Below are 25,859 nucleotides of genomic sequence, written 5' to 3' on the forward strand. Positions count from 1 at the left end.
TGAATTTTTCCACATCTGTGCTGTCCACACTGATTCGTTTACAAAGTAGATTGATGGTCTTTTCTTTCAAAATTAGCTTTCTAAGCATTTCTCCATATCTGGACTGCACACATCTGGGCAACTATTACATGGTAACAAAGATTTAACCATTTAATGGTTGTCTGGATTTTGCAACCTTAAATATGGTAGTTCTACTGTTGCAGGAAGCAAGTGTTCAATGGAGGCCAGTGTCCAAAGTGGATGGGGACACTCATCACCCCCACTTTTTTGTTTCTTGTCTTCTCTTACATGAGCCGTGGTGGTGCAGTGGTTAGAATACAGTATTGCAGGTTAATTCAGCTGACTGCCAGGAGTTTGATCCTGATTGGCTCAAGGTTGACTCAGCCTTCCATTCTTCCGAGTTTGTAAAATGAGGACCCAGATTGTTGGGGGCAATATGCTGACTCTGTATATTGTGTAGTGGGTTGTGGACCTTATGGCAATGACTGCATAGATGAGTACCGCATGTCAGCTCTTTATTAGTGGTAGCGTGTACTGAACAAAGGGGGTTACCTGGACCGCTTATATACCTAGCCAGATGACACTCTGGCCAATCCATCCATCTGTATCTCCCGCCAAAACCCTTTCAGCCAATCTGGCCACAGCACAGCGCCACCTGGTGGTACCTGCAGAGCTGCTGCTCACACCCATACATAACACTGTAAACCACTTCAAGAGTGCTGTAAAGCACCATGAGGCAGTATATAAGTCAAAGTGCTGTTGCTCTCTTCTCTTCTCTTCCCTCTTTCTCTCAATTTCTCTTTCTGAGAACTTCCTTTTCCCCCTGCTTCCTTCTCCCCCCAGAAATTGCTTAGGAAGTTTTGCTGAAGTATTTTGAAATTAGGATGCTTCAGGCTACCAAGTTATGGTCACTGTAGCTTCTCATCAGCTTTTCTTTCTTTGCATCCAAATGCTAGTTTGGTGTAGAAGTTCAAGCTCCAAGCTAGAAACCAGGAGGCCATGAGTTCTAGTCCCATTTTAGGCACAAAGCCAGCTTTGGCCAGTCATGTTCCCTCAGTCCTAAGAAGGCGACAAGGACAAACCACTTCCAAAAATCTTGCCAAAAAACCTGCAAGTAACCAGGAGCCAATGGTCACTCAAAGGGAGACATGCACACACAAAAGCTGGAAATGCCAGAAATGGAAAGTCTAACTGCTTGTATGTAAGGAATGTATTTTTGCCACTGACCCACAACCCTTCATATCACATGTGCCTTGTTGCTGCAATTTTATCAGCCCTTCCTGGGAACAGGAGTGATTTCAATCAGAAAATTGGCATATATATGAGGGGGAAAAACATTCACCTTCTTCAGCTCTAATGCCTTATTCCAAAATTTGGTTCTTTACTTTGGGAAAGAATGCTTCTTAATGTATAGTACATTTTACTTGTTGCCATAGGCTCTAAACTGTAATCTGTCCATTATTCAATGCTGCAGATCATCTTCTAATACCAGACTTGATGTTCTGCAAAGTAATTTATTCTAAAGGGAAATGCAAAATTCTTTTCTTTCTTCCCTCTGAAAAATAGAAATTATACCATTTACTTTATATTGCAGTATTGCTTTATATTTCATCTTATGATCCTTTTGGCAAACTGAATAGAAGGAACATAAAAAGCATGCTTTCAGCAAGCTATTGAAACCAAACATTGGCTTCAACAGCAAACTCCACACCCCTGACCTCCATCTCTTAAAAGTGTCATCTGGTGTGTTGAGGAAAGAAAATTAAATCCTCGGGGTGGGAATGAAACCAAGATTTAGTAATGAATGAAAGTCCAGGGATATGTTCTGTCTTGGGCAGAGAGAGACAGACAGATTCGATACCATTTGTCTTGATTTTATTCGTTCAGCTTTGATCTGCAGTGTTGAAAACAGCTTAGAATAAGCATCACTACATGTGCGTGTAACTAAGTAACTAAGCAATAAAAAGAATTATTCAAATACTATATAATACTTCTAAACCCTATACTTGTCCTAAATAGACTCCATCCATTTTATCCATTCCATGATATAACGTTCTTGCAACCAAATCAGAAAACTATAAAGTCCACTCTTCTGTAATCGGCCGTTCCTCTTCCAGTACCACATCTATAGTTATTCCAAACAATAAAAAAGATTGCAAACAAAACTTTAACCTCCATTTGGAATAATCCCAAAAAAAAAAAAAACTCACCCTTTCCACAAAACCACCACATATAGAAAATATATTGCATCTACACCCAAATCTTTTCCCACCTCCCATACTTAACTATGAATACATCGTAGAAATTCCATAGACTTCTGCAAATCCTGCTATTTTCTCTTCTTAGATCGTTTTGCAGCAGCACGCGTCACCCTCTGTTCTATAGAATCATCCGACGAAGTTGTATCTTGATCTCCTCCAACACCGTTGTCTTCTATCTGACCACCTTCGACCTCTTGATACACTCCTTCTCCAGATCCCTTTTCAGCTTCCAGAAGTGTTAATGGCGTTGCATTTAAAACATTATTATAAAAATCACGCGCTTGCATCACAGTAACCAGACGGTACCTTTTACCTTCGTGCGTCACCATCAACCCAACTGGGATCTCCCATCTAAACCTTATATCTCGTTGCTTGAGCTCTTGCACAAGAAATGTAAAATCCTTCCTTCTCCTTAAAATCTTTGGAGGAATTTCTTTTAAGACCAAAACTTCTTGATTAGCAATCACAACTTTAGTATCATAAGCAGCTCGTATAACTTCATCTCTAGTTTCCCTCTTTGCAAAATATACCACCACATCTCTAGGCAACTTTCTCTGTCTAGCAATCCATGAGTTCACACGAAACACTTTATCCATGCCTCCTTTTATTTCAGATGCTGGCTGTTTCAATACTACTTCGAGAGCCTCAGAAACCAGCTGCTTTAGATCTTCCTTGGTATTCTCCTTTAAGCCTCTAACTCTAATGGCAAACTGCATCTGGTAATATTGAGCAAGACTCAGATCCTTTTCCACTTTTTCTTCATTCTCCACTACTTTTGCTTCTAATATAGCATTCTTTTGAGTCAAATCTTCTAGCTTTTCCTCCAATTCTTCCACACAACGAGCCACTTTAAACACTGAAGACAAGATGTCTGCCTTCATCACTCTGAATTTCTGTTCCATCCTCTCCTCCATTCTCTCCTCCAATTTCTCCAATTTCTCCTCCATCTGTACAAATCTATCATTAATTGATTCCAAAATTACCTGGGTGTGTTTTTCAAGAGCATCTTGTAAGTCCTTTGATGTCAATACATCAGGAGGATGCAGCGCCTGCAGTAATGATTGTTGCACAGGAGAAGTTCCAGCACTCCGAAGAGTTTTAGGGGGTGGTTTAGCCGCCATCTTTTACCAAATATGACGCACTTTCACTTCAGATTTATAATCCAAAAAAGTCCATCAAGCTGGAGAGTAAAATATAATAATCCTCTTCACCTTTTCCTCTTGTATCGCTCTGCCTGCTCCTTTAATCCATAATCATTCCTTCAGGCAGGGGTGGTCGCAGACGCCTGGCTCTGCTCCAAGAATCAGGAGCAGAGGCGCCGGCCAGCTGGGAGCAGCCCAGGCTACGGGGGAGTTCAATCCTTCAGCCGCCCAAGCCATAAGCTCAGGCGGCCCTGGAGAACTCTACCCCTACCTGGGAGCTCGCCCCCTCCTCTTCTCCCGAGGAGGGGGCTTCAAATTCGCCCGAACAGCTGATCGGCGCTGTTTCGGGCGAAAAAACAACAGCTGAGCCGCGGGCAGCCCGGGAAGGCTGTCTCCGTCGCCGCGGAGCCACCGGAAGTCTCCAAAGCACTTTGTTAAAACAGAGTGATAGAAAATATATGGGAAAGATATGCAGAAACATAATAATTTAAATTTTGAAAAAAAAATGGATTTTTCCTTGCATTGATATTCTCACTATGAAGCTTTCCCATAAGCAGAGCTTTTTTTTTTCTCATAGAACGCTCAGAACGGAGTTCCGGCACCTTTTTTGGATGGAACCTTGTAGGATAGGCAAGGCGGGTTGTATGATATGTGTGAGTCCTGGCACCTTTTTCTTTTACAAAAAAAGCACTGCCCATATGAGAAAATAAGAAGCATCAGTGTTTTTCAGTTGATTTCTGTGTCCTAAAATGTAGGACAAGGAGAAAACAGTCGGGACAGTCTTGAACTGAACACACTCAAAACTGTAGAGATGATTGTAGATTTTGGGAGAAGCCCTCCTATTCTACCACCTCTTACAAAGCTAGACAACACAGTATCAACAGTAGAGATCTTCAAGTCTCTAGCTTGTATAATATCTCAGGACTTAAAATGGACACCTAACATCAAAAACATCATCAAAAAAGCACAACAAAGAATGTTCTTCCTATGCCAACTCAGAAAGCTCAGACTGCCCAAGGAGCTGCTGATACAATTCTACAAAGGAATTATTGAGTCTGTCATTTGCATCTCTATAACTATCTGGTTTGACACAGCAATCAAACAAGACAAACACAGACTTCATTGGATAGTTCAAACTGCAGAAAAAAATAATTGCAGCCAGCCTGCCGTCCACTGAGGACCTGTATACTACATGAACCAGAAAGAGGGCTGTGAAAATATCTACAGACCCCTCACATCCTGGACATAAACTGTTTCAACTTCTTCCCTCAAGATGACACTATAGGGCATTGCATGCCAAAACAACTAGACGCAAAGACAGTCGTCCCCCCCGCCACCGTCACTTTGTTAAGCAGCTAATTCCCACAACACTGTCTATGCCCTGGGATGTTAAACCACCTAGCAGGGGTGTATTACTTATTATCTCTCTCATCTTTCTTATTACCTATGTCCTTAGATTCTTAGAACTATAACTTCTTGTTGTATCTCATGTTTTATGTTGATTGCTTTTATTTAGTATCCTATTATGATTTATGTTGATTGCTTTAGTATCCTATGACTATCACTGAGTGTTTTATCTATGATTTATGATAACTGTGTTTTATGATTATGATTATCACTTGTTGCTTGTATGTACACTGAAAGCTTATGGACCGGAGACATATTCCTTGTGTGTGTCCAATCACACTTGGCCAATAAAGTATTCTATTCTATTCTATTCTATTCTATTCTATTCTATTCTATTCTATTCTATTCTATTCTATTCTATTCTATTCTATTCTATTCTATTCTATTCTATTTTTTCCTGGTTATAAATATCAGTGCAAATAAGCTCCAACAATTCTGCTTGAGATCCTCATTTATAGCTTCTTTGGGATAATACATAATTTAGCTATGGAAAGCTAGATCCTACATTTTCTACATCCTACATTCTACATCCTAGAAAATTTAGCTGGACTTTTAAAAAAAACATTCCTTCTTCTCCTTCAGATGACACACATGACCGATACGGACATGTCCTCAGATCCTACAGGAGAAGAGAGTTCTAAAGAGAACTGTGAGAGTCCAACTCTTGGAGGTGGTATTTTGAAGTACAAGAGCCGATCTCAAGGTATTGTTACTTTTTTATATTGGATGAAGAAACATGGGAAGATTTGGAAGACTGTTCAGGTCAGGTTTACCAGCATACTGTCATCTCCTTGAGAAAAGAATTATAGTTCAGAGGAAGAATAGAGTTATCAATGAGAAATACCTCTACTGGAGTTCTTAAAAGTTTCTGATACTTACAGTTAAATCATACCGAGCTACATAGGTGTATCATTTTGTTCCCAATAAAGAACAACTTCTCCTACTCTTATCCTTGAGGCTAGATTTTTAAAGTTAAAGTAGTGCTGGACCAAAAGACTTATATTATCTTCCTCGCCAAGCCATATTTCCATCTCTTTTAGTTATTTGAGGTATTTATGGTCTCTGGATTTGTGACCTTTTAACAGTTAGAACATGTATCTCAAATCAGATTTTAAGAAAGTGATAATAACTGAGAAGGATCAAAGCCTTTAAAAAGATGAAACCCAAAGATAATTATGGCAGCAGTGCAAAAAGAGCCATCAGGAAAACCCATCGGTTTTGGCAGAACTCAAGGACTGTATCAGGGGAACTTCTTTAAAGCAGGTTCTCCACAATTTTAGGATTGCGATTAAGAAAGATTGTGACCTTCACACCATACTCCAGTTGGCAGGGGGATTTAGAATTGGATTACTGGTGCTGATTGAAGTACACAGGATGGAAGGCATGAGAGAAAGTAATTCATAAAGTTTCTCACTGTCTGTCTTTTGAGGGTTTTAAAAATATGAGCCTGCACTTGATTTGATTGCATGCATAAACTATTTCTTGTTTTTTTTTACCTGGAACTCAGATAAAAGAATAAGAGTTCTATCTTTTTTTTTTAAATCAGTAAAAAGCGCTATTTATTTGTGATTAAATAAGCATTTTGATTAAAAAAAAGTGTGTTCTGTTATTTCCTCAATAAATTACCCCTGTCCATATAGCCACACGCATGCATGTGCACACACACAAAGATAAAATTTATTACGGTTGTTTAGATGTTTTAAGAAAGGCATCCACCCATCATTTCTCAATGGACATTCTAAATTCCATTAGAACTGACAATCTTAAAAGAGGCTTTGATGCATGTATAATAAATTTTATCTCTGGGTTATTCTTTAGGGGCGGCAACTCGTTTAGAGTCTGTGGGAGAAGATGATGAGTTGACAGTAGAAAATGGAGATGTGAATTATGAACTACCAATGAAATATTCCCGGGGAGGCAGAAAGCATTCCTTACCACAGCATTTGGACACAGGAACCAGACAGGTGAGGAAGAGGGGGGGGGGGAAATGGCATCATTTGAGCCAAATAATTCCTGTTTTAACTATTGGTAATGTGTGGAGGGAGCAAAGATTAAAACAAACTCAGCCATGAACCAGAATGCAAATGCTGTACAGGTAGTCCTTGACTTACAGCCAACATTGGAAATGCAACTGTTGCTAAGCAAGGTGGCTGTTAAGTAAGTCGCATCTGATTTTGCAATCTTTTTTTTTGCCATGGTTGCTAAGCGAATCGCTGCAGTTCTTAAGTGAATTGTGCAGTTATTAAGTGAATCAAGCTTTCCCCATTGATGTTGCTTCTTGGAAGCCAGCTGGGAAAGCCTCAAATGGAGATCACATGACGCTGGGAGAGTGCAACCATTGTAAATACAGGGCAGTTGCCAAACGCCTTATTTTCAGTCATGTGACCACAGGGATGTTGAGACGGCTGATCGTAAGACATTTTTCAGTGCTGTTGTAACTTTGAAAGGTTGCCAAATGAATGGTTCTAAGCTGAGGACTACTTGTAATTACAATGAAGGAGAGTATTTGTAACTCAGGGTTGCAAAGAGGGGTCCTTGGTGGTGTCTGAGCTTGCTTGTAATTCATATGCCAGCAAAGGCTATTGTGATGCCTTATTTGTATATAGTAGAATATTTATTTAATTTGAATAAAAAATATAATATATTGCAGAAAATTTTAGAAGATACTACCTTGGGTTCTCTGGTACTTACCTTGATTTATTTTCTACCCTGTGTATATACACACACAAACATAGATATACATCCTAAGCCCTACCCCAAATATAAGCCCTAGATTTGGGGTGAGGCACACACTTAAAAATCAAGCTAGGGCAGGGGTGGGGGATGGACCTGCCCCACGCACCCCACACCCACTTACCTCGCAGCCAGGCCACTCCTTGCCAGCCCATGTCTTCTTCTGAGGCCTCCTCTGCAGCCAAGCCTGCATTTCTCAGTCAGCGGCCTTTCCGGAAGGCCACTGCAGCCGAGAACCAAGCTGTGGATTCAATCCATAGCTCGGTACTAGCTGCAGAGGCCTTCCAGAAAGGCCTGACTGCGAAATGCCGGCCGGAATGCAGCTGTAGAATTAAGCTGCTCCTTCAGCCGTAGAAAAAATGGACCTGCTGGGTGGGGTTGTCGGTCCTGGAGGTGAGTATAAAAGACATCTCCCGAAAATAAGACCTGGTGCCTCTTTTGAAGGCAAAAAAAAAGACCCAGTCTTATTATATGTGTGTTTCTCTGTGTGTGTGTGTGTCTCTGTGTGTGTACTGTATGTATGTGTATACACATTTAAGAACTTACATGTAACCGTGATCTAATAACTATTTACTAACCAGAAACCAAGATTAGACAGCCTATAACTGAGACAGAATCATTCTGGTTCTTTTGCAATTATTGTGTTTGTTCTATTTCTGAAGGAATACCACATTGTTAAGAAATCCACTCGTTCGTTGAGTGCAGCTCAGGTTGAATATCCCTGGCGACTTACACAGCCATCTATTATCTCCAACATTGTTCTGATGAAGGGGCAGGGCAAGGTAAGAATAAAGTAAAAAAAGACTTTAATATTGTGTGTCTGTCTAGGAAGTCTAGGAATCTAAGTCAAGAACTCTTCTGAGGATTTATTATTTATTATTTGCTATTTATTATAGCAAAAAAGATGCTATTCCAGAATTTGGAACCACTTAATACTGGTAGTTGGTGCAATGTAGGGAAAAAAGTGATATCCACAGTTCTTGAGAATATGGGGTCACTGATGGTAAAAGTTTTGGGGTCTGTATAAACACCGTATAGTCCATTTAGGTTTGTTTTACACTGCAGAGTCCACTGTTTGTGATTAGAAATTAATCAGTGATGAGAGCCACTTTGGTTAGTGGTTAAAGCATCAAGCAAGAAAGTAGGAGACTGTGAGTTCTAGACAGTGGGGGGATTCAAATATGCGAACAACCGGTTCTTTGTGTGGATGCCGCTTCTGGAAGTTCATTGTGGGCCTGGGCAACAAAAAATTAGCTACCGGTTCTGCCGAAGTGGTGTGCACTGGCTGAATCCCACCACTGGTTCCAGAAACCACCTTAGGTGCAAAACCAGCTGAGTGACCTTAGGCTGCTCACTTTCTCTCAGCCCTAGAAAGGAGGTAATGGCCAATGATTCTGAAAAGAAAAAAAAAACCTTGCCAAGAAAACCTCAGGGACTTGTCCAGGCAGTCTCCGAGAATCAAACACAATTGAACAGAAGGAAAAAAAAAGACCCTCAAATGCCTTATATCCATGAAGGCGAACCTATGGCACGTGTGCCACAGGTGGCACGCAGAGCCCTCTCTGTGGGCACGCGCGCCATTGCCCCAGTCCTAGGCCTTCAGCTGGGTTTTATAAAACCTTTTCGCTTTAGGCCTCTGCCACCATGTGCAAAAAAAAAGAAAGAAAGTTCAATCAATCAATCAATCAATTTCAACTTTTCGTGGAAAAAAAAAGATCTCGCAAAGTTGGAATTGATTGATTGAACTTTTTAGTCCCAGCCAGTCTGGCGTTACCACCACAGCCACGCCCACCCAATGGGCCACGCCCACCCAATGGGCCACGCCCACCCAATGGGCCACACCCACCCGGCACCTGACAATACGTAAGTGGGTTTTGGGTTGCAGTTTGGGCACTCGGTCTTTAAAAGGTTCGCCATCACTGCCTTATATCATTTTCTCTGGTTGGCCAGCTGTAGCCATTGCTGGATAGGGAACATTTGGCGATTAATGCTGTTAAGCTGTCTTGTTGGCTTATTGGGAAAGTTCTACTTGGGTTGCCTCTAAAGAAGAGTCAGGAAATTCAGCGCAGAACTTTGATTGCCAGCATTTTAACAGATTCAGTGAGGTTTGCCCACATAACTCTAATTTTAATTGGACATTTGCCTGTTCATTTCAGGTCTCTTTCCCTTGCAGTCTGCCCACATCTTAAGATATTTTGCCAAAGCTCTATTTCAGGCTCCCGTTGAAAATACAGCATGCAGATAGATACTTCTGTTGGTTCTAAAGCCTGGCATTGTGCTGAGATCGTATATTCTCCCTTCCTTTTACAACTTTTTCTTTCTTACTGTTTAACAACAAAGATGAAGAAACAAGTTTAGTTAGTTCGGTTTAATTAATCAGATTCCTGTGGTTTGCGCTTTGGGAAATTATGGGGTATTTGTCTATGGAGATTCTTATGAGGTATTTATTCCTCTCCCTTTGCCTAATTTGTACCTATGCTGCAGGGTCTTGGATTCAGCATTGTGGGGGGACAAGATTCTGCCCGGGGTCGTATGGGCATTTTTGTAAAGACAATTTTTCCAAATGGGGCTGCAGCAGCTGATGGCAGGTTAAAAGAAGGTACGCTTGCAAAAAAAAACCCCAGATTTTTGTTAGCCTAACAACTTGTCTAAACCAGCCACTTTCCAAGGCCATATTTACCTATCCTACCTGTTCCTCCTGCCAAACGTGTAAGCCGGAGAACAAAAACCCATGACCAAGCTGAATACAGGTAGTCCTCGACCTACAACAGTTCATTTAGCGACCAAAGTTACAACGATGCTGAGAAAAGGGACTTGCCACCGTTTTTTTACACTTATAACGTTGCAGCATCTCTGCAGTCACATGATCAAAATTCCGATGCTTGGCAACTGGTTCATATTTATGACCGTTGCTATGTCCCGGGTTCACCTGATCCCCTTTTGCAACCTTCTGACAAGCAAAGCCAATGGGGAAACCAGATCCACTTGACAACCATGTTACTAAATGAACAGCTGCAGTGGCACTTAACAACTGTGGCAAGAAAGGTCGTAAAATGGGGGCAAAACTCACTTAACAAATGTTTCACTTAGCGACATAAACCAATTGTGGTCATAAGTTGAGGACTACCTGTAGTTTGTTGACAGAATCAGGTTTTCAAGGTGCTACCCCTTCTGTTCTTGGCCCAGAGCAAAAAATGGAGAAATGGTTAATATAATGTAAACTGCCCTCTTTGGAGCTATGGCTTTATCCCTTCCAGATACTTCCTTCCAATATTTCAGATGTTTCAGAGGAGAGACATCTGAAATACTGCTGTTTTTTACACAATATAAACCAGATTTTTTTTTCTTGCTAATGTGGAGTAGGGGACAGTTCTTTCAATAGTTTGTGTAATGCAGTGTAATGTAATTATCTTGTAATGAATCATATTCAGAAGCTATAGTTTGTGCTATACCACATTTGGTAACAAACCTGTCTTCACCCAAGATCCAGGAAAGAGTGGAAACCTTAATTCAGCCTCCCATTCCCACCCACAAACCATTCTGCATCCTGAAATTGGATGAGATCTCATCAAACTAAGTTCAGCTGTTCTGCTTGTGGGCCATGCATTGTGAGTTGTTCATTCCTGCAAATTCTCATTTTGCTACTATTAATGGATAAGAATGACTCCTAAGCATTTTTCCTTGTTGGGCTTCCAAAATTCCAAATGCACAAAATAACTAAACTCCAAAATGCTTCCAAATTTCTATAGTCTAATGAAACTTTCAGGGCAAAAATAACGTGTCACTGTTTAAACTTTAATTTGCTCAAGCATAGAAAGAGGAAAAAATATGTTGTAATATAATAATATGGGAAGAACTGGAATGCCTTTTATTTCTGAAAACAGCATTTCATCCCATCTGACTGCCGATAATGCATTTTGTTTTCGGTTTCCAGGAGACGAACTTCTAGAAGTTAATGGGGAATCATTGCAAGGGCTGACGCATCAGCAGGCAATTCAAACATTCAAAGTAGGTAACAGAACTGCAGGGTTTTAGTAAGACTGCAAAACCTACAGTATACTTTTAATGCAAACATATCTGCCACCTGGTCAGTATAGCATTCCCATATGTAACTTACCCATATTGATGTCCTTCAAAACTCTTCAAAGTTTAGAACCAGTCTAATCTTGTTGGTTGAGAAAAAATAGAAGCTATAGTACTAGGGACAAGGTGGCTCAGTGGGTTAGGACGCAGAGCTTGTCGATCAGATGGTCGGCAGTTTGGCGGGTCGAATCCCGAGTGCCGCATAACAGAGTGAGCGCCTGTTACTCATCCCAGCTTCTGCCAACCTAGCAGTTCGAAAGCACGTAAAAATGCAAGTAGAAAAATAGGGACCACTACGGTGGAAGGTAACAGCGTTCCATGCGCCTTTGGCGTCTAGTCATGCCAGCCACATGACCACGGAGACGTCCTCGGACAAGCGCTGGCTCTTTGGCTTTGAAACGGCCCCTAGAGTCGGAAACGACTAGCACGCATGTGCGGGGGAACCTTTACCTTTACCTTATAGTACCACACATCTGGATGGTATCCAGTTGGGGAAAGCTGTTGTATTCACTTCTATATGTACCCATATATATATTTGAATACAATTACTTTCCCCAACTGGATACCATCCAGATGTGTCATGTTCCAGCATCTTTGGGGAGTTTCGTCTTCATGGGTCCTGCATAAAGCAATATCAATACAAGGGAAAATGATTTGCTTTGACCTCTACATTTTCTATAAGCATAATAGATATATTGGCCAAGGTTGGTAAAAAAATATAGTACAGTAGTCCTCGACTTACAACAGTTCGTTTAGTGACCGTTCAAAGATACAGTGGCACTGAAAAAAATGACTTATCACTGTTTTTCACACTTACGACTGTTGTAGTATCCACATAGGCATGTGATCGAAATTCAGATGATTGGCAATCGGTTCATATTTATGACGGTTGCTGTGTCCCAGGGTCACGTGATCACCTTTTGCGACCTTCTGACAAGCAGAGCCAATGGGAAAGCCAAATTCATTTTAACAACCATGTTACTAACTTAACAATTGCAGCGATTCACTTAACAACTGTGGCATGAAAGGTCGCAAAATGAGGCAAAATTCACTAAGCAAATGTTTCACTTAGCAACAAAAATTCTGGGCTCAATTGTGGTTGTACGTCAAGGACTACCTATGCACACATAGACAACAGAACTTCTAGATCAAATTATATGGAATGATCCACTGTACAGTGATCAATTCCCAACATAGTTTATTTTATTTTATTTTACTATTATTTACTTTTTTATTCAAGAGCAGATGTTCCACTTAATGATTCCAGACATTTTCCAAGTTCTAGATGTGTAATTCATGTCTTAGTTTTTGAGACAAAGGAAAAGTGGTGATACTATACACCTAACAACCCTGTTGTTGCTTCTTTAGCAACTCAAGAAAGGTGTGGTGACTCTCACAGTACGAACCAGACTTCGTAGCCCAAGCCTTACGCCCTGCCCAACTCCCACCTTACTGAGCCGGTCCAGTTCTCCCAGCTCCAGCGCCAGTGGAGGAGCCTCATTTCCCAGTGGAGAAGATGGAGATACTTCCTCTTCTAGTCGTAAAGGACCTGGACCAAAGGACAGAATCGTCATGGAAGTCACTCTAAATAAAGGTTTGAGAAAATACAAATGTTATTACTCTGCTGAAAATAACCATGGCCTAAAGTGCTGTGGCAAGGCAGAGAAAACCTCATAACAAAGATTTTAGAAGGGGGGAAACAGAAACAATAATAAGATTTTAATAAGTGTTGGATTCCTTTTGAGTCAGGGTGGTTAGTGATCAAAGTTTTTGTCTGACATGCCTAGAAGGAACCAAAGAGGGGAAAAATGTTTTGGGGAATAATGGAAACTGTGCTATAAGAGCAAATTGGTTTTGTTGAAATTCCAGTGAAATTTGTGAATGGGAAAATTCCAACAGTAAATGTTAAAAAATAACAATCATGTACTGTCTTCTGGCTGCCCCATGCAAAATATTAACATAGTCACATAGAAGCTGATCATATACCAAGAACTCTGCACGAGTAGATTTAGCACACCACTGGAAGTATATGTCTAACCACACTGAAATGAAACACGTGGGATTTCTTCCTGTTGGGTAGGATAGAAGCCAGTTTAAGAAATGACCCCAGAACGTATTGTGATAGTCAACTTATTTGATATGGAGTAATGTTTAGCACTGAAAATCCGACCTGTGATGTCATTCCTGAGGTGGAAGCCCTAAATATGTAAAGTGAGGTCTTCAAACTTGGCAACTTTAAGACTTGTGGAGTCCAAGTCCCAGAATTCTTCAGCCCGCCCTGGCTGGCTGAGGGATTCTGGGAGTTGAACTCCACAAGTCTTAAAGTTGCCAAGTTTGAAGACCCCTGATGTAAAGTCTCCTTCAAGTTGTACTTGAAGCTTTGGGATTTTATGGACAGTTTTAGTATACTATAGTGTTATAAATGTGACTTGCCTTTGCTTTTTTCAGGATGTTTTTTTTTCAATTTCCTTAGGTTTTCTTGAGGGCTGTAATCCAAGGATTAACCACTAAGCCCAGCTTAGTTTTTTAGGAACTATCTAGCCATGAACTCAATTTCCACTGAAGTTGAAACAATCCTATCCCATCATTAGAGCTTTAAAAAGTGCCTAGACTAGAGCATATTTATTTAAAAAGGCACAGATGTCCCTGAGTTTTCCTGGTAGGGTTCCAGGAGTGGGTTGCCTCCTGGGAATTTTTATTTTGACTTCCCAGGATAGCCCAGAAAAGATGAACCATGGCTGAAGCCATATTTTATCTCCTCAGCATTTTTGATGTTTTTTTTATTTAACTGGATGTTTGTTTATTTCTCCTTGTAAATCTGGAATCGTTAGGGAAATAGGTGACATACACATTTAAAGATTTTGATGAATAAAAAGCACCAGAGATGTTACAGTGAGTGGGAGGACAGGGACAGGAAAAATATCCTCTTACAGCTACTTTCTTGGATCAAGTGGATTTCAACCCTCTTCCATCCCTGGAAGCCAAAAAGGCCAACAATCTACAGGTAGTCCTCAACTTACAACAGTTCGTTTAGCGACTGTTGGAAGTTGCAACGGCACTGAAAAAAGTGACTTATGACCATTTTTCACACTTACAACCATTGCAGAATCCCCACGGTCATGTGATCAAACTTCAGACGTTTGCCCACTGACTCATATTTCTAACAGTTGCAGTGTCCCTGGGTCTTGTGACTTTACGGCAAGCAAAGTCAATGGGGAAGCCAGATTCACTTAACAACCAGGTCACTAACTTAGCAACTGCAGTGATTCACTTAACAACTCTGGCAAGAAAGGTCGTAAAATGGGGCAAAACTCACTTAACAATTGTCTCAGTAACCGAAATTTTGGACTCAATTGTGGTCATAAGTCAAGGACTACTTGTATTCATTTTTATGACAAATTACCTCAAATGATCTTGATGGGGTAACTAAGAGAGGCAGGAAAGGTGCTTGCTTCCACTAAAATGAGGTGCCTGCTCCTTAAAATCATTTCAGAATTGCTTCAATACCTTCTCAGATTTAAGAATAATTTTATGGTATTTATCTTGCTTGGAGTTTCCTATCTCATAATTGATTTTCAACCTGTTCCCTTCTTCTCTCCCACCCCCTCGCACCCCAATCTTTCCCATGGGCTCCATTGTCTTTCAAACGGCATTAACCGAATGGTTATATTTTAATAATGTTGTGATGGTGCTCTGCTTAAAAACAATGGAAAGAACAAATCAGATTAATAAACAAGCTTTGAGTAGAAAATCAGGTTAAATCTGTTTTAAATTTATCATGCGTAATCTTTGCCAGCTTTTGCAAAGAATTTTCACTGGAAGAATTTACAGTTAGACCCTGGAAAGATATTTCATCATGATTTCGAGCCTGAGAACAAGAAGGGTACATTTCATATAGGGAATAAACAAGGAAAGTATTTGTAATGGCTTCTTCTATTACATTTGGCTCTTGGGCATAAGCACATTTGGGGTGGAGAGATGTCAAGAGTTACCACAGAATCCAATGTTTCTGTGTCTCACTTCCTATCAGCTTTTATCAATCTGTTGTGATTCAGGGTCAGCCTGTGGGTTCGGCAGTTGGGTCGGATGACTCAAAGGAGGAGGAGGGGGGGGTGTTGAAGAGCTTGATGAGAGTCCTCAGCCAGGCCCCTCTCATCTGGTCACGATGCAGACCCAGCTGTGTGAGCCTGACAGCGTGGATGAAGATGACCCACAGCTGGCCCTGTTCAAGGACGCCCGATGCAGGAGGCAGTCAATCAGGAGTAAACAGAGGAAGGCAATGGGGCTCCTCGGAAGGAGGCAGAGAGAAGCCACGCCCTGAACTGTATTTAAGGGGGAATGCGTGGGAGGGCTGGTTTGCTGAAGGCAACCGCTTGAAAAGCTCCTGTTTCTTGGTTTGTGTCTTGTTCTATTTGTTTTTGTAGCAATAAATTTGGCAGGCGTAATTCCAGCCTCTTGCCTTCTTGTAAAAGGGGTTGTCCCTGCCTTTTCTGCAGGGCCGGTAGCAGGCTTGTACAGAACACAATCTGTCTTAATTTGAGGGATGAGGGGGAAGAGTCGAAGCCAAACGAAGAAAATGCAGCAACTGAGAGGAGCATAGTCTTCTCATTGCTTTAAAGTCATCCTTAAAATCCTTAGTAGAAGGCGGAAACTTCTCCTAATCCACTCTGACTTATTGCAGTGGATGACTAGGAACTGGTTCAAAGGCTCTTAGTAGCCATTTCAAGATCTATAGATACCCGTCTTCCAAATACTTTTATAGTTTCCTACAAGGAACAATTCTTAAGAAGTACATTTATGCCTTGTGGCTGTTTCAGTGAATGTTTAAGTTAAATTATTCTCAACTTTGTTTTCATTTCATCACAGAACCTGGGGTTGGCCTGGGCATTGGTGCTTGCTGCCTCACCTTGGAAAACAGCCTTCCTGGTATATATATTCACAGCTTGGCTCCAGGATCTGTGGCTAAAATGGATGGAAGATTAAGGTTAGTCCTGAACTGTTTTCTTAAAGAAGGCTTTCTCCCACTGCAACGTTCATTCAGCTCCACCCAGTTCCACAAGATTCTGAGTAGCTTACGACATGAAAAGCAGAGAACGGTAAAGCACCAGGAAGAAATGTCATATAGCATATATGTCCAGAAGAAAGCAGATATTTCATTAGATAAAACTCGGTAGGCATCTGGAAGTTGTTTTCAGTGCAATGAAAAATGCCCATTTATTATAACTGCATTTGGGCACCTGAACACTTGAATCCCGCCCCTGCCCCCCCTCTCATCCCACCTGTGCTGCCATGGCACCAATGGCAGATACCAGAGCAATAGCCAGCAAAGCAGAACTTGCTCCCATTAACTAATAGATTATTCTGAGTGAAAGCCCCCATCCCTCCTGCTGTAATAGGATCAATAGGTAGGGTAGCCTCTCTCATATGCCTAGGACACAGGTCTGCAACCCGCGGCTCCGGAGCCGCATGCGGCTCTTTCAGCCATCTCCTGCGGCTCCCAGTCCTCTGCCATGTGCAGTCCAAAAACAAAAAAGTGGGACTAAAAAAGTTCAACCAATCAATTCAAATATGCAGGATAGGTGCATATCTCGCCTTGGCTCCACTCTTCAGTCAAACCCTGTTCTGCGCATGCGCGCATGTACGTGCATGTGCACACATTTTTTGCGGCTCCCCATTTTTCTTTTTGTGAGGGAACCGGTTCTGAGTGGCTCTTTCACTGTTTCAGGTTGCTGACCACTGGCCTAGGAGCACAACACGATCTTCTCCAAACCTATTGGATGCCGCTTCCTTTTTTTAAACTCTTATCTGGCAAGGTATAGAGACTAAGGAAGATAGTCTTGAGGAAATATACAAGAACCATTACCTAAACAAAAGGAGCTGAAACATAGTTTAAATTGGTGAACTAATGGTTAAGATGCTGGGCTTATTGACCGGAAGGTTGGCAGTTTGAGACCCAAGCACCGCATGGCAGAGTGAAGACCCATTCTTGCCCACCTAGCAATTTGAAAGCATGAAAACGCAATTAGATAGGTACCACTTTGGTGGAAAAGTAACAGTGTTCTGTGAGTTTCGGCATGCTGGCCACATGACCACAGAAGCGTCTTGGACAGTGCTGGCTCCTTGGGCTAGGAAAAGGAGATAAATACTGCCCCCTAGAGTCAGACATGACTGGACAGGGAAAACCTTTACCTTTACTATGAAGGTATGATTTGGAAGTATTTCAGGCAGATGTCTCCCTAATTCACTGCACTATAAGACGGAGGAGGAGATACAGCACAACTGTATTTCCCTGAGTTAATTTCCTCATCTGGTCTATCTGTGGGGCTATCAAAGTGGTAGGAAGGGCTTGTTGTCAGATTCCTATTATGCTCAAAAAAAACCACCCCAAACCCAGTTGTATGTTTCTGAACCCTTAGGAAATACACTTCTTATACAGTAGTTTGTGGCAATCCAAGACACTGTGTGCTTGGCTATGACTGTGGTCTAATAGCAGTTCTGGATAACTCTAGATATTTCGTACTTTTTTCTTTATGGTTTGTTTTGTGTCACATTAAAGGCACAAGATGGCCAAAACGTCGCTGGGAGCCTAGTGGCATATACATTTAATTATTATTTCAGGTAGTTCTTGCTTGACAGTGCTTATTGGGACTGGAAATTCAGTTGGAAAACAATAGTCAGAAGTAGTCAGACTGTGCCACTTAGCAGCATCACTTCTGGCAGTGCTGGTTGCCTTGCCATTAAGCAAGGACCGTTAGGACCTCACTTGACCATGACTTGCATATTTCTGTCTGCTTCCTTGTTGCCTTGGCTTGTGGGAATCTGTAGGGCAAGTCGCTAATCATGGTCATGTGACTGTAGGATACTGTACCAGCTTTAATTGTGAGGACTGTTTTAACTACCATTTGTTCAGCACTGCCATAAAATTGAATGGTCACCGAATAAATGCTAATTAAATGAGGATTAGCTGTATTATTAACTTGAGAGAGACATTGGGAGCCACATCCAAAGTTTGGTAGACCTCTTTCTGATCTTTCTGACCACTGTTTCTATACCCCTAAATTAAACACTTGCATTATAACCCTACAAGTGGGTTGCCCAACTGCTGAAGGATTTTAGACTAGATATATATCACTTCAGAAGGGACGTGGTGGCTCACTGGGTTAGGACACTGAGCTTGTCGATCAGAAGGTCAGCAGTTTGGCGGGTCGAATCCCGAGTGCCACATAGCAGAGTGAGTGCCTGTTACTCGTCCCAGCTTCTGCCAACCTAGCAGTTCGAAAGCATGCAAAAATGCAAGTAGAAAAATAGGGACCACTACGGTGGGAAGGTAACAGCGTTCCGTGCGCCTTTGGCATCTAGTCATGCTGGCCACATGACCACGGAGACGTCCTCGGACATCTCTTCGGCTTTGAAACGGAGATGAGCACCAGCCCCTGGAGTTGGAAACGACTAGCACACATTTACCTTTACCTTCAGGTCAGATTCATTAATTCATATCAGATTCATTTGTTTATTTTTGGGATTATAGATAATACCAGAATTTTTAAAAGCTGAGTTATGGCAGCTGGGGAAACCTTTTTGTGACCATCTAAAGTAGTAGTCCTGGACCTACCGTAAATGTTTCCAGATATTTGCATAATGCAAAAATTTACAATGATTTTAATATTTTACAGACTATTCCTTTCAAATATATTGAGGCTATTGACCTCTCTATTCCTTGTATTAAGAAGGAAATACATATGACTTCTCACCATTCTTTTCTGTTTTGTAAATCTCCAAGTTGGATCTCTGAGTTTAGAGAATTCAGCATCAATAAACTCAATGAAGGAAAAAGGGAGAACCCAAATCATTGATACAGTTTGTTGTTATTGTCAAACTCATTTCCAGGCTCCCATCAGAAAAAATGCTCAGATACCTTAGCATAATGATTATGATACGAATAAAGTGATCCTAAGAGACTACAATGGAAATAACAGCTATCCAGCCACAAATATGCAGATAATCATCTGTACAACTCAAAATCCCTTTTGAAGGGACTACATTTTCAGGGTCTTCCAGACTAGTGATGGAATCCCAAATAAGCATTTGTGTAGTTAAAATTCCATAACTATTCCCACCAACTTGACTTTGGAAAGAATTTATAATATATTCAATTGTACCTACATCCACTTTTCTTCAACAATATCAAGTTATTTTCATTCTCATAGCCTTTTTGTGAGAAGATAGGAAGAGAAATAGTGATTCATCCAGGCTTATTATAGTAAGCCTTACAGCTGACTGAGGTATGAATTCGACTATTTGCAATCCATGCGCAACATTCAATATTATCTCTAGTTAATAATTAACATTTTAGTCTGTATCTATACTTAATCTGTCCTTCCTGTATAAAAGGAATATGGATTGGAGTGGAAAGGTTTTGCTACATTTTTATGGAAGCTAGACCAAAGTATATAAAAATGACAGATTTTATCATACAGTGTATGTAAAGTTCTGCATTGAATATTCATTTAACTAACTCAAAAACAATTTGGAACGGGGAAAGGTGATGAGATATGGAAGTGCTGTAGTCAGAAAACAGTCTAACTCATTTATGCTGGTCTCCTACTAATCTGCAAGGAAAACGATGCCTGCTTAAAATTGCGGAGTTGCAGACTAATCAGGATCAGCTGTTTCATGCTACATGACCTTTACTGGTTTAGAGTAAGGCAATTCAATTCAATCTTTATTACAGTCACAGACCAGCACATAGACTAAAACAATGTTTTCTAAACTTGGTTGTAACGTGTTTTTTTCCTCATATAAAAATCCTAACAATCCTCCGAAAGCCTCCACTTGAGCATATTGGTTTTTACCTCAGAAGCCCTCTAGGAAAGTTGCAAATGGTGATCACATGACCCAAGGACAGTGCAACCATCAGAAATACGCGCCAGTTGCCAAGCGTCTGAATTTTGACCACATGAGCACGGTGATGCTGCAACAGTCATAAGTGCGAAAAACAGTAATGAGTCACTTTTTTCAGGGCTGTTGTAACGTCAAGCTGGCATTAAATAAATGGTTGTCAGTTGAGGACTACAGTACCTGTATGATCTTAATGGGAGGGAAGTAGAATCTAGTTTCTTCCTGTTTTACTCACAAAGAGATAGTGGCAAATATTATCTCCTTCTTTTAGTAACATAGCCAAGCAGGGTAAAATGTTTTGAAAAATGAAAGTGCTGATTCTGTAGTGGAATTCAAGTCTCTCATTATCTACACAGAGGCTGAGAAATTAAATAGAATTAAAAGAGAACTGAAGGAGAAAGGTAAAACTAATTTAGAAGAGGGAGCTGGTTTCATAGACACAAACAAAACAAGATCCTAACAGCTCAGATCAGCCTATGAAGCAGAGTTAAATCTATTTCACCACTGGAAAAGTAATTTCACAGCTCCACTGATTCCTAGCTAGGTATGAAATTTTTAGAGTTTCAGCTCTGGTTTTAAAGGATTTGGGGTTGTAGCTTAGCGGGCTTTTAGAAAAGCCCACCTGAGAGGGAATTCTTCTGCTTCTGATTAGATCTTCAGAATTTGGTTTCTTTTTTAACATTGACTGAATCAGCAGAGATGGCAAAACTAAGCGGTTTGATTAGAGACAATGGACTAGACCAGGGGTCAGCAACCTGAAACAGTGAAAGAGCCACTCGGAACCGGTTCCCTCACAAAAGGAAAAACTGGGAGCCGCAAAAAATGTGTGCACATGCGCGTACATGCCCGCATGCGCAGAACAGGGTTTGAAGAGTGGAGCCAAGGCGAGATATGCACCTACCCTGCATATCTGAATTGATTGGTTGAACTTTTGTAGTCCCACTTTTTTTTTTGGACTGCACATGGCAGAGGACTGGGAGCTGCAGGATATGGCTGAAAGAGCCGCATGCGGCTCCGTAGCCGCGGGTTGCAGACCTGTAGACTAGACAATATGTATATGTATATATAATGATTAGACATTTGATTATTAAATAAAGATCTCCTCATCTGGAACTTCATTTATATGTAATCTTGTTAAATAAGGATGGGAGAGCTTTAAACTATATGTAGACCTGTTATGTAAGGGAAGAAGAATGTATTAGGTATTACTATTATTACTATTATCATCATCATCATCATCACAGTCAGCCAGATGTTCAGACTGGGTTTGGCATTTTTGTCTGCCTATCGAGTCCTTACCAAGGACCTGGGATAGGCAGATGTGGATGTTTGATGGTGTTACAGAATTATTATTATTATTATTATTATTATTATTATTATTATTATTATTATTATTATTATTATTATTATTATTATTGTCATCATCATCATTCGCTCATTCCGCCGGGACCTGAAGACCTGGCTCTTTGAGCTTTCTGGCCTGGACTGAGAGTATTAACTGGGGTTTTAATTGTATTCTGATTGGGGTTTTTATGCCAAGGTTAATGTAATTATTTTAATTGTTTTTAATTTTTGTAATTTGCTGTATTGTTTTTAAAAACCTTGTGAACCGCCCTGAGTCCTACGGGAGAAGGGCGGTATATAAGTCTAATAAAATAAAATAAATAAAAAATAAAATAAATCATCTTTTTAGCATTCAGCGGGGTGGATTTTTTATGGTTGATATTAAACTTATTTGATATTTGGAATATTTTTCCCTTTTTTGTACACATTTTTGTTGTTGTTAGTGTTGAATGTATATTTTTCTGTTTTGCATTTTATTCTTGTTGATAAAACACTACACACACACACACACACACACACACACACACAGAGAGAGTTTCTTTTCTCCTCCCAGATTTTATGTTGGTGAGTACTATAAATTGGATTTATAGTCAAGCTATAAATGTTTTCTATCTGAACTTTTTGTGTTTAGAGGTCTCCCTCTACCCTACTTCCTGTCTGTGAAATGACACCATTAAAGTTGGTGTCTGTCTGTTTCTTTAGCCGTGGTGATCAGATCCTGGAAGCAGATTCGGTCAGTTTGCGTCACGCAGCGCTGAGTGAAGCTTATGCCATCTTAAGTGAATGTGGACCAGGCCCTGTCAGCCTTATCGTTAGCCGACATCCTAACCCAAAGGTATGAAACAGAATGGAAGATATTCAGTTTTCCTCTGCAGCATTTCCCCACAAGCCTTGCACAATGGCTTTACAAGTAAAAAAGTATATGAGTTACAAAAAGACACCTGAATAGATCAACCCTCTTAACACTCTGCTAGCATGGCCAAAACCCACAGAGGCTGGAGTTGTGATAACTGACATCCAAGACATCTAGAAAACCTGGGTTAATATATTTTAATTTTTCTTCACAATCTAGAAATAAACATATTAGATATTTTCAGACCCTAAGCTACCTGATCTCTGTAAAATCTCAGGGAGTAACTACTATACCTTGTTTTATACTTTTTAACATTTTTGCTCTTCTTTGTCGTGTACATAGCTTACAACACTCATTGTATGATTTATTCTGGTCCCCTAAGGCAGAAGAAGGCAATTTATATGTTCTCCATGTAACTAGGACTAAGACTTCCACAGTCCATTGCTATCCCCTACATTAATATATATCAAAGAGCCTTTTCTGTATTTGTACTTGTATATTTATATTCTTATATAAAATCCTACTTACTGTATAAGATTTCTCTGGGTCAAAAGTTACAGTTTCTACAGCCAGGTTCACACAAAACTCTAAACCATAATTTATGAACCTGCCTATCATGGTTATTTACTGATTTGCTGGCATTTATATTCATTTTATAGTCTGTCATTTTCCAAAGATTGCAGAAAACATATGTGGCTTGTTCAGCAAAATTTGTATTTAAAAAATTCTGATTTAGTATCATGTGTGAATTCAGTTGTAAAGCATATAGTTTGTCCATTAATTCAGTACAAAGCGGGCGGGGGGGAATGCCTCTCTCCACCCTTGTATATGGCTCATTCTGTTCAAGGATTTGTATCCTTTGATACATAAAGATACATAAACATAAAGCTATTTTTTCTTAGAAGATCATAAGAAAAAAGCGCATATTTAAAAAACACAGTGCGAATGGGTACCTAGGCTCTTCTTCATTCCTTTAAAGAAATTTCCAAAGGAAATTCATATCAGGTTGATTTCCAAAGCGTATTCTGCTAATAAGCAAAGATTTGAATGGTTTTGTCCAATATTTTTTAGAGATTACTTTTTACTACTTTGCATTTTGTTATTGTTCTAGTTTCTATATATAAAATTCTATCTCTTCATTGTTCCTTTATTAAATTTAGGGTGTTGTTCTTACCCCCATTTTCTATTTCATTTTATAGGCAATTTTATGGGCACAAACTGCCCTTCTTTATATATATATATATATATATATATATATATATATATATATATATATGGATCTTTGGTCATTCGGGTTTTTTCCCGCGTAGAATTGAAGGTGTAGGAGCAACGTTTCGACGGAATCCTATCCGCCGTCCTCAGGCTGGTGGCTTCAGCTTCCTTCTTCTGGGAGAAGCATGTGGTAGTGGCTGTTTGTTCCTCTTTTTTAAACTGCCACCCAATCAGAGCACACCTCCACCCAAGAACACACCCCCTCTGGCAGTTTAAAAAAGAGGAACAAACAGCCACTACCACATGCTTCTCCCAGAAGAAGGAAGCTGAAGCCACCAGCCTGAGGATTACGGATGGGATTCCGTCGAAACGTTGCTCCTACACCTTCAATTCTACACGGGAAAAAACCCGAATGACCAAAGATCCATATATATATATATATATATATATATATATATATATATATATATATATATATATATATATATGTGTGTGTGTGTGTGTGTGTGTGTGTGTGTGTGTGTGTGTGTGTGGCCTTGGGTTAGGCTGAAACAGGAAATAAGATTTGTCCCATGTTTGGGGCCTAGCAAGGTAATCTAAATACTTAACAAACATTTAACTTACATATATACATACATACATACATACATACCTACATACATACATATATATTTACATTCCATCAGACAGAATTGTTTTTGTTCCCAAATTACCTGGTATTCTCTATTTGAAAGTATTTCCAATACCAGTGCCACAGCTAACATTTTTCTTTCTTTGTTTTTTGAGTAAATGTGGCTCTGAAAGCTGATTTAAGCTACTAAGTTTGCTTTGGAATGTATACAGTTCCTTTCTGTTATAGCAGTGTGCCTTGAGTTTGGAGTTACACCAAAGTCAAACAAAAAGGAGTGGTTCTACATATACAACCCTTTCCTTTGCAGTTCCCACCTATAAATCGAAATGATGATGATGATGATGATTTCTTGGAGGCTAAACTATCCCACATCCATTTTTTTTAAATAGCTGGGTAAGGAAAAGGAAACTATAACAACAAATTTGCAGATAAATTCAATTAGAATTCCATAGAATCGGAAGATACATTAGAAATCCACTAGCCTAATTCTTTTCTTAGTGCATAATCGATTAGCATATCTCTAATAATGAACAATCCTGGCTGTGTAGCTTCATACCCTTATTGGTTCATGAATCTCAGTGGAACCATTTTCCTCCAAAAGTTGTAGATGCTGCAACACTGGAAGTCTGAAATGGTACAGGGTTTCTTGCCAGAGCAGGAGGTTAGACTAGATGACCTCCAAAGTCCCTTCCAACTCTACTGTTACTTCCAGCAAAGGAGAACTCACTGCTTCATGGGCCAGTCTATTCTATTGGCAGCTCACAGAGCCAGAAAATTCCGCTTAACATATATCCTTTCCTTGTAATTTTAACCTATTGGGTCAAGTTTTGCCTTCTGGAAAATTCAACATTATCCATTTTCTTCTCTTTGCAAACTTTCAGATATTTGAAGACTAGTAGAGTCTGCAAGTGAGGGTAAAATGACAAAAGCAGTGTTGCACCATTGTGATGCAATCTCCTCCCCTTTCGTACATGCATTGTGATATCATATTCTCCTACAACTCAGCCTCAGATTCTGCAGTTCCATCCTCAATCATCTTTTCTGTGGGTTGTATACCTCCCGATTCTTTAGCCATTCTTCAGTCTTTCCCTTTAAAGAATACACCATTCTACTACAGTTTTAAGAAGTTCCGCATTATGCAGATGTGCTTGTGCTCATCTACTGGGAATTTACTTCCTCTCCTTCCTCCTCAAGGCTCCACACCTACTAACTCCCTGGAGAAGATCTGGGGAGGGAGAAAGCAAGGGGCTGAAGGAGAAAGATCCATCAGCAGCATCTGTTTTGATGACAATCTT

General features: G+C 40.2%; 1 protein-coding gene across 1 annotated transcript in view; it reads left to right on the forward strand.

The window, feature by feature from the left end:
• PDZD2 (PDZ domain containing 2) overlaps window positions 1–25,859 on the forward strand; it is a gene marked incomplete at its 5' end in the record, with an annotated part of 197,647 nt that overhangs the window by 142,638 nt on the left and 29,150 nt on the right. The window contains 8 exons of the mRNA XM_083354764.1: window positions 5,393–5,513; window positions 6,629–6,774; window positions 8,206–8,325; window positions 10,028–10,142; window positions 11,478–11,551; window positions 12,995–13,220; window positions 16,493–16,610; window positions 22,571–22,703. Coding sequence (XP_083210890.1) covers window positions 5,393–5,513; window positions 6,629–6,774; window positions 8,206–8,325; window positions 10,028–10,142; window positions 11,478–11,551; window positions 12,995–13,220; window positions 16,493–16,610; window positions 22,571–22,703 — 1,053 coding nt within the window. The remainder of the gene's footprint in view (window positions 1–5,392; window positions 5,514–6,628; window positions 6,775–8,205; window positions 8,326–10,027; window positions 10,143–11,477; window positions 11,552–12,994; window positions 13,221–16,492; window positions 16,611–22,570; window positions 22,704–25,859) is intronic.

This window comes from Vipera ursinii, assembly GCF_947247035.1.
Source record: "Vipera ursinii genome assembly, chromosome: 2".
Taxonomy (NCBI): domain Eukaryota; kingdom Metazoa; phylum Chordata; class Lepidosauria; order Squamata; family Viperidae; genus Vipera; species Vipera ursinii.